The 9,254-nt window shown below is 37.6% G+C and overlaps 1 protein-coding gene across 4 annotated transcripts in view; it reads left to right on the top strand.

Moving 5' to 3' along the window:
- SMG7 (SMG7 nonsense mediated mRNA decay factor) overlaps positions 1–9,254 on the top strand; it is a 43,025-nt gene that overhangs the window by 22,507 nt on the left and 11,264 nt on the right. For 2 of the 4 annotated variants that reach the window (XM_006772960.2, XM_006772962.2), the window contains exons 9-15: positions 424–586; positions 861–1,017; positions 1,781–1,851; positions 2,987–3,047; positions 5,241–5,360; positions 6,262–6,550; positions 8,570–8,714. In XM_006772960.2, coding sequence (XP_006773023.1) covers positions 424–586; positions 861–1,017; positions 1,781–1,851; positions 2,987–3,047; positions 5,241–5,360; positions 6,262–6,550; positions 8,570–8,714 — 1,006 coding nt within the window. Of the gene's footprint in view, positions 1–423; positions 587–860; positions 1,018–1,780; positions 1,852–2,986; positions 3,048–5,240; positions 5,361–6,261; positions 6,689–8,569; positions 8,715–9,254 lie in introns of all 4 variants that reach the window. The other 2 variants (XM_006772959.2, XM_006772961.2) reach the window with 1 other exon arrangement.

Here is a 9,254-nt window from a genome sequence, read left to right as displayed (position 1 = left end):
AAGTCATACATTAGGTACCAAGAGTTCAAAAACATGTACTTTGTGTCTCTTTATTTGAAATTTTGTTTCTCACTATATGCATGTACTTTTTAGTCATTGGTCCCAATTGATCATTTTAGTGTGTATGCATCTCTTATAAAACAGCTTCTAATGGATGGAAGGCATGTGAATTTATTGATGGATACTGAAAACTTGTGAAAAACAGTTCAGTGGTGTCTGGGTTAATTTTTTTCAAGATGAATGGTCAGCATGAGAAACATCAGACCACATTAGACTCAATTAAAATACTGAGATTAAAAGTGGAAGTTTACTTATCTGTAACCCATGTGGCTCTAAATACAGACTGACAGTTTAATTCTTGTGTTGAAGATGGCTCCTGTTCTTGATAATAGTATATGCAGTGTTCCCTATCTTCTTTTACAGAGGCTGCTCTTTCAAAAAGCTTTCAACTCTCAGCAGTTAGTTCACGTCACTGTCATTAACCTGTTTCAACTTCATCACCTTCGTGACTTTAGCAATGAAACAGAACAGCATAGTTACAGCCAAGATGAGCAGCTGTGTTGGACACAGTTGCTGGCCCTCTTTAGTAAGTATTAAATCGTTTTAACTTTCTGTTCCATCTTCTTTGGCCTTTTCATCATAAAGCATTAGTGCTATATAAAGAAGTGTCTTGTATGTCTTAATATTGAATCAAGAGGCCCGTACTCTAAATTCTGTTCCTTATCTGCTGACATCCATCGTCAATGTATCTGTAACAATTTTTAACTTGGGAAAGAAAATGCCCTTTTAGAAAGAAGCTGAGAGACTGATAACACAGTTTCAAATATCTCATGCTTTCTGTATACATTTTTTCTTTTGAGTGTCTTTTCTTGGCATCCTGTGCAAGTGTCCTCTCCAGAACAAGTCTCAGGAGGAATCCCACAATGCCTATCCCCTTCCTGCAGTCAAGGTCTCCATGGACTGGCTGAGACTCAGACCCAGGGTCTTCCAGGAGGCGGTGGTGGATGAAAGACAGTAGTGAGTATCTTAGAGTTTCGTGTCAGCTTTTGTGCTTTGTTTGATATTCAAAGATATGCTGAAACCACCTTAGAAAACACATTTGAACAATGGAAGACTGTATTTCCCACCCACTCTTTGGAAATTGAACTGAAGACCTCTTTATATGCTTTCCCTTTATTTGTTTGAATTCTTCATGTGAGGCACAATCTTAAGGATTTCTGACTTTTTGTTCCCCCTGTCCTTGGTTGCCATCCTGGGGAAGTGGCATTTTTCACATTCCAAAGTGAAATGGAGATAAAACCAGTTTGTTTCTTATCCACTACAGTATACTCCAATTTTATGTTTAGGAGTTAAAAGGAAGAGATTTTTTACTTTCCATTATTTTCTATACATAACCTGTTTTGTGTTGCCTTATAGTAACGCCCAATTTGAGTTATATCTGTTTTTTTTAAGCATAGAGTATTTTGGTCATTGCCGTTTTCTCTCTAATCTCTACTCAGAATAATTCTGACAGTTCTTAGGAACTATTGGTTTTAGAGTGGCAAATGAAGGTGCCTGGGAAACATTTGCAGTAGTATCTCATGGAAAGTTAACACTCTGGTGTATCTTTCATCTAGACATCTTTGAAAATATGTTTTAGGAGTCATACAGTCTTTAAAATGCTGAAGCAAGGAGAAAAATGCATGAAGTCTAGGTCCTCGAGATAACATTTTCATGGCTTATTAGTGTTCTGGTTTCTCTTGTGTGAAAATAAAATGTGCACTATCACTTTCATTTTCAGCATTTGGCCCTGGCTGATTTCTCTTCTAAATAGTTTCCATCCCCATGAAGAGGATCTTTCAAGTACTAATGGTAAGAGCAACCTCAGCCTTGTGCTGTCAACATTGTTCTCCATCACTGATGGTGGGCTTAAGGACACAGAAAAGCAGATTTGTGTTTGATGTTAAATTTAATACATTAGAAGTGACTTTGAATTCTATCCCGATTGAGTGGGTGGAAGTAGAGGTGATGTTCTTCCAGCAGCTTATTCTCCTATTTAGCTGCATCTGAACAGGAGCCCAGAGAGTGCAGTACCTTCAAATCCTTTCCATCCTCCTCATTCTTATAATTAAAAAAAACACAAAAAACTAATGTAAACAGCATTACTCTGTCAGAGTAATGCCTACTTACCATGAAACATTTGAGACATACAAATATAAGAACACAAGGCACCTATGGTTCTCTCACAGAGATACGGGATAGTGTGTTTTCTATGGGCCTTTTTGTATGTGTTCATACACAGCCTGCATGTGTTTGGTATCAAATTCAGCTTTGTACTTGCTTTTTAAATGTAACATTATATTGTTAGCAAAAGCTTTGTCATTTAAACATTTTAAAACATGATTTTTACTGGCTGCATAATAGTCTATACTATGGATATGCCATAATCTATTTAATCATTGTCTATTTGCTTTTAAAAATTTCCCCGTTTAAAAAAAAAAAAAATTCCCCATTATAAATAATTCTACACTGAACAATCGGTAGTTGACTTCTTTCTGATTATATTTCTTCCATTAGATCTATGCTCCTCAATCATTAATTTGCAAATGAATCTCCTGGGACCTTATTGAAAATGTAGTTTATGATTCAGTAGGTTTGGGATAGTGCCAAGATTCTACATTTCTTACAAGCTCCCAGATGATGTCAATTTTGTTATTCAATACTTTGGGATTACTGCATCTGAGGCTGTGAAATTTTAAGACTGCTGAGGGGAAAAAAGGCATCATACTGCAACTCAATACTGGGTATAGGTGAATGTTAGGGCAGTGCGCAGGGCCCAAAGGCAACATGCAGGGCTTTGACAGGTAAGGTACTATAAAGAAGAGCAGGGCACTATGAGTAGCCTATAGTTTCTCCAGAGACTTTTTTTTCCCACTTAGCAGCGTTCTGCTAAACAACAGAATTTTAATTAAAATGTTTACAAATCTTGATTTCTACCCTTCTCTAGCTACACCACTTCCAGAGGAGTTTGAGTTACAAGGATTCTTGGCTTTGAGACCTTCTTTCAGGTGGGTGGCAGTTGGAGGAGGCGGAGTTCGTTGCTAGTGGTTGCTGTATTAAAATTATCAGGAGTCGGGCTTGGTTGTGGAAGCTCTTGATCTTTCTTAGCTTTTCCTAACGGCAACTGAGAGTCAAAGTTTTGATGTAAAATGGATTTGTATATGTTGTGCCTTTAATGCCTATGTAATACCAATACTAAGTGCTTTAAAAATATGGAGCAAAGGAAAGAGAATTGCTTCTTCCAAGTGATACTTATTTCCTTTTATACTTTCCTTGAAATCAGAGGGAAAGTCTCAAAATGGAAACCAAAGGGTATTGCTTGATATATTTCATATTAAAATAAGAATAAAGCACTCTGTTTTCCCAGTCATTTTGTCTCTGTTCCTTCTCCTTCAGAGGAATAACTTCTTACTCCTTTCCAAGTCTAGCCCTTTCATCTGTGTCCTTGATCTCATCCTTTCCTACCTTCCCAAGAACCTTGTTCCATCTATCCATCTCTCTCTGCATTGTATTTTCAGTATCTTATTTTTTAACAACCAGTTGCTTCCTTTTGGCCTAGTAGCATTTAAGTATGCCCTATTCTTTCTAAAAAAATAAAATTTATGTCTTGGCCGGGTGGTTCAGTTGGTTAGAGCGCTGTCCCATGCACAAAAAGATTGCAGGTTCAATTCCTGGTCAGGGTACATGCCTAGGTTGTGGGTTTGTTCTTAGGTCAGGAAACAAATGGGAGGCAACTGAACCAATCAATGTGTCCCTCTCGAATTGATGTCTGTCTCTTCTTCTTCCCTCTCTCCCTTCCTCTCTAAAAATCAATAAACATATCCTTAGATGAGAATTTTAAAAAAAAGTAAAAATCACAACCTCAGCTTTCTCTTCATCATTAAACTTCTAAGAGTAGTGTGCACTAGTCTTGCTGACCTGCTTCACAGCCAGTTATTTCTCAGCCTACTGCAACTGTAAGCTCAGTGCTCTCTCTCCTAGTTAGCAAGTTGTATTGAATTCTGTATAATTTTCATCCTATATAATTTTTTTTAGCATTGAGTCTGTTGGTCCCCTTCCTTCATGAAACCTTCTTTCTCTTAGCTCTGGATCATCGTTCTTCTCCTTCTACCCTTAAGAGGCTCAGTTGCATTCTTCTTTTGTATTACATGCCTTGGAATATTGGTATTCTCAAGGGTTCTTCCCTTACCCTTTCCTTCCCACTCTACGTTCTTCCGGGTGATCAAATCCATCCTTTTGTCTTGAGCTTTCACCTCTGGGATACTAAGACCAAAATTTTCAGTTCTGACTTCTTTTAGAGTTTAGACTCATATTTCTAGCAATTTTAAACTTTGACATGACCAAAAATGAGCTAGTATTTTCCTGTTTGGTCAGTAAAATATGATCTTTCTAAATTTATCTGTATGCCATTGTCCAACTACATAAACAGTTATTATTTCTGTTAATCTTTCTCACCACATCTTTGTAATTCTGTGTCCAAAATGCCTTTCAGATACAACTCCTCCCATTTATTTCCTCATAGTTCAGGCTTTTATCACCATTTACCTGGGGTAAAAAAGTTTCCTAATCACCTTCCCTACTTAGAGTCCCTCTCTTTCTATAGTTTATTTCTACCCTATTTCCACATTGTATTTTTAAAGTGTAGACCTGATGATGCCCTTTACTAATATAGAAACAGTTCAAGTGGCTTGCTGTCCAAATGCTTAGTTGTTCAGCATATTTTCTATCACTATGCAGTGTAAGTTTTCAGTCTTATTTTCCACTTACACCCTCCTCTCCACTAATACCTATCTATACATACTCTACATTCACTCTGTTATCTTCTTTAATAGCTCTGTGTTTTTATTCCTCCAAAACTTCAGCTATTCCTAGAACATTTCCTTTTCCCCTTCGCCCTTCCCTTACCAATCTGTAAGTGCTCATTCATAACTAGTCACGCTCCAGCTCCGATACCAGCCATGTGAAACCTTTCAGAGCTTATCAGAAGGAACTAACTCTCCTTTTTCACTCTGCACTCTCATTCTTTCCATAGTGTGTTTTCTGCTTTGCTTCATTGGATTTAAAATCTTTGGGAATATAAATTAAATGTAGTTAATTACATCAAATAGTTCTGTATGGAACAATCTGAAGCCATTTCAGTTAAGTAGATGCATTTGGTTGCCTGGGAAATACCTTTTATAACTTGCTTATATTAATTTTAGGAACTTGGATTTTTCCAAAGGCCACCAAGGTATTACAGGAGACAAAGAGGGTCAGCAACGACAAATACGACAGCAGCGCTTGATCTCTATAGGCAAATGGATCGCGGATAACCAGCCAAGGTATTTCATCAAATACACATACACAGCCACCTATGTTTTAGTCTTTGGTATAATGCTACTGATTATAAACTCAGAAGACAAAATGATGGTAACATAACAAATTATAACCCTGGTGATCATTATACTCTTAAATCTCTCTTCTCCCCATTACCTATCTATTGTAGAGGAATTGGCCTCACCCCATGTTTATCATGAGCTTCTGCTCTAATTCATAAACATTTATGTAAATCTAAGTTGTACATTCACAGTTATGGTGCTTGGTATTGATTGACAGGGCCATGGTGATCAGTTTCAATCTGAACAGAGCAGGATGGAGCTACTGGCTTATTAAATACAAAGCACATAGGGTAGTTGGAGTAGTGGAGGGCACAGATCTTAGAGTCAGATCCGTTTAAATTCAGCTTCTAATTCTGCCACTTCCCCAGGTCTATGTCGTTGGGATCCTCTGCTTGATTATAACCTTTCCAAAGTCGGTCACTATTTCATAGTCATTTTGTACTGAGGTTCCTGTCATACTGTGAGCATTTAAAGTGGTTGCATGTTTGAGTGAACTCACTACTCTTAGTTTAGTTTTCACACCTATAAAATTGGAGTTATAAATAGCTACTTCAAGGGCCTAATCTAGTACCTATGTTTAAAACATGCTCAGTATTTTTAATTGCTGCAATTATTGGAAAACATTAAAAGGGCACGGATATGTGTTGTTGTGTTGAATATGATAATGAGAATCTGAGTCTCTACATAACTACTTTTTGTGTTACCTGAATCCACATTGTTATTTCCTGCTGTTTCCAAGTTTTTAGGGCTGGGAATCTTTTGACTGTTGGATCCATACACAATTCAGTTGTACTGTTTTTTAGGTTTGTGTTTTTCATATATGGATTTATTTTTACTTTTTTAGGCTGATTCAGTGTGAAAATGAGGTAGGGAAATTATTGTTTATCACAGAAATCCCAGAGTTAATACTGGAAGACCCCAGTGAAGCCAAAGAGAACCTTATTCTGCAAGAAGCATCCATAATAGAGTCACTGGCTGAGAACGGGAATCCAGGACTGAAATCGGTGCTGTCTACGGGCCGAAATCTAAGCAACAACTGTGACACGGGAGAGAAACCAGTGGTCACCTTCAAAGAGAACATTAAGCTACGAGAAGTGAACAGAGACCAAGGAAGAAGTTTTCCTCCCAAAGAGGTGAGAAGGGACTATAGCAAAGGAATAACTGTAACTAAGAATGATGGAAAGAAGGACAACAACAAGAGGAAAACAGAACCCAAGAAATGCACCTTAGAAAAGTTACAGGAAACAGGAAAGCAGAATGTGGCAGTGCAGGTAAGCTGTATTTGAACTATAAAGCAGGTAGAGGAAGGCTCACACAAAAGGCAAGATTTTTCATTTTGTTCCTAAAAGCCTTGAAAATTGGCTATTCTAGAAGCTTGAACGCATTCTTCAAATGCTTCATAGTAAGTCTCGTAAAGAGCTGTGGTAGGTGGTTACTTCATTGACCCTTGAGAATTATCATATGAGTGAAAGAGTCTTAACTTGTTTGACACGTTTGTCAGTTTTGTTCAATTTACATTGTTTGAAATGACCAGTTGCAGAGTTGTCAGTTCCACAAAAACTTACATTTTCTTTTGAAAATATAATTGCCATTTGTTAATGCTATAGTGAGAAATTGGGGGTCTTTGATAGATCCAATAGAACTAAAAGTAGAGTAAGGCTGGTATAGGTGTTGTTTTTTTAGAGTCACTGTACAAGATAAAAGATGAAGATGAAGCTCTTTTCCTTGACATTTATACCTGTTGCAGCCAGTAGCATTATGAGCACTTTAGTGTTACCCTGGCCACAGGAATTTGTAAAGCAAGAACCTAAGCCTCCTGCTGGGAGAAGAGCAACACTGCTCAGTTATTTGCATCTTTGGGGTGTATGTTTGTTTTAATGCCTTTCCAAAGCGGTACAGATTACTGTATATAAAAGGAAAGAGGTCTTTGTACTGGTTTTATTAGTACCATTAATGTTTGAGTAAATGCCATTTGTTTTGTTAACATATTTTGGCAAATATATTTGTTGGTAGTGGGCATGAGGAATCTTACATTATTGGAGGCCTCTTGCAAATAAACTGCCTTCAATGTGTTTCTCTTGCAGGATTTTTGCTGGGGAGGGAAGGGGAGAAATAAGAATATAATAGTTCCATTTTAAGATTAGTAGGGGGAGAAAAAGAAAAAACATGGTAGAAATTAAGAAAAGAAACGGAGAAAGACAGGTGCAGCGGAAAGGTAAGGGGAAACCCAAATGAACTATAAAACTGAGGTCTCAGTGCTTTAGTGATAGAGCCCAGCATTTCTTACCTGCTCTGCCTCCATTCTCTTTAACTGCTTCCCAGCACAGTTCAGTAGAAAGAAAATCTCTTCCTGATCTCTCATCCCTCTTACATCTGCCTGTAGATGAGTAAAGAGAGCCTGGTAGCAGACAGTGGATCACCACCCTCCGTACCTCATCCTAAGTTTTCTGTAAACGGTACCTGTTTTCCCGCCGTTTACTCATCTTTTATTTATTTATTTATTTATTTACTTTTATTGTCTAAAGTTTTACATACGTCTCCTTTTCCTCCCGACTGCCCCACCCTCACCCCCTTTTACTCATCTTGAGCAGTGCCCAGGGCATCCACCTCTTCTGCTCCATGTTCAGGACTCAGGGCCTGTTCTTTAGAAAGTATACTGTCTATTCTGAGGGGTGGTAAGGTGCAAGGTGGAGGGTGAATGCCTCACTGGTACCCTTAAGGCTGCCCAGATGAAATTAAACTGAAGGCCAACGTGGGTCATCATTAATTTATAGTTTATGTAAGTTAGTTAATGAATTAGAGTAATTCGTAAAGGGCCCTGGAACCTATAACAGGTAACTTAAGATCATAGGCAAGCTTTTAACCTGTTGGCCTTGGGTGTCTCATATGTAAAACAAAGGAGCTCTCATGTCCTTTCCATATTTAATATTTTTATGATTTTGTGAAGGCAAAATAATTATATGAATAAAATGAAGGCATATCTTTTATTGGGAGTTAAATCACCTACTTTGATTTCCTCTTTGTAATTTAATCTTCAGCATATACTTTTTTTTTTTTAGGTAGTGGTGTTTTAGATACTTTCCTAGAGTAGATGCTTCTTTCTGACACGTTTGAGTTTCAGATTATTATAGTTTTGCTTCTGTTGGTCACAGGTAAAATCCCAGACAGAACTAAGAAAGACTCCAGTGTCTGAAGCCAGGAAAACACCTGTCACTCAAACCCCAAGTCAAGCAAGTAATTCCCAGTTCATCCCCATTCACCACCCTGGAGCCTTCCCGCCTCTTCCTAGCCGGCCAGGTAAATATGCTTTGTAACTACTTCTACTTAATACCTCTGTGTAGGAGTTGCTATTCATTCATTGAGTAATTCATACTCTATTGGAGTGACATTACTAACTGTAGTGTTAAAGGTAGGAGGAAGGAAGGTAAAGTGGGAGACATCTGTAATACTATCAACAATAAAAATATATATATTTTTAAAAGGTAGAAGGAAGTTATGTTTTCCCTAATGCTTATGAAATTACTTTGGAGCCATTTCTCTGGTAGTTTATATACAAGGGCAGGTTTGTTATGAAGGAATTCCTGTCACTAAACATGTTTAGAACACTCCACTTGCTTAAGTGGATAGAAGTAGCAGTCAGTAGTCTGTGTTTAATTTTTGAAATGAAATTAAAGATTTTCATTTGATCAGTCTTGATGGTTGACCCCTATCTTTTAGAACTTAGAAGACCCCTTCCCCACCTTATCCCAACCCAAATGACTTACTTTTGCCTTTTTTTTTTTTTTTTGATTGGAATGTTTGCAAGTGTATGTCACTGGTGTTTTATCGTACAGCTTC

Source organism: Myotis davidii, unplaced genomic scaffold (assembly GCF_000327345.1).
Source record: "Myotis davidii unplaced genomic scaffold, ASM32734v1 scaffold362, whole genome shotgun sequence".
NCBI classification, from domain to species: domain Eukaryota; kingdom Metazoa; phylum Chordata; class Mammalia; order Chiroptera; family Vespertilionidae; genus Myotis; species Myotis davidii.
This window is presented reverse-complemented; position numbering and strand designations above follow the sequence as displayed.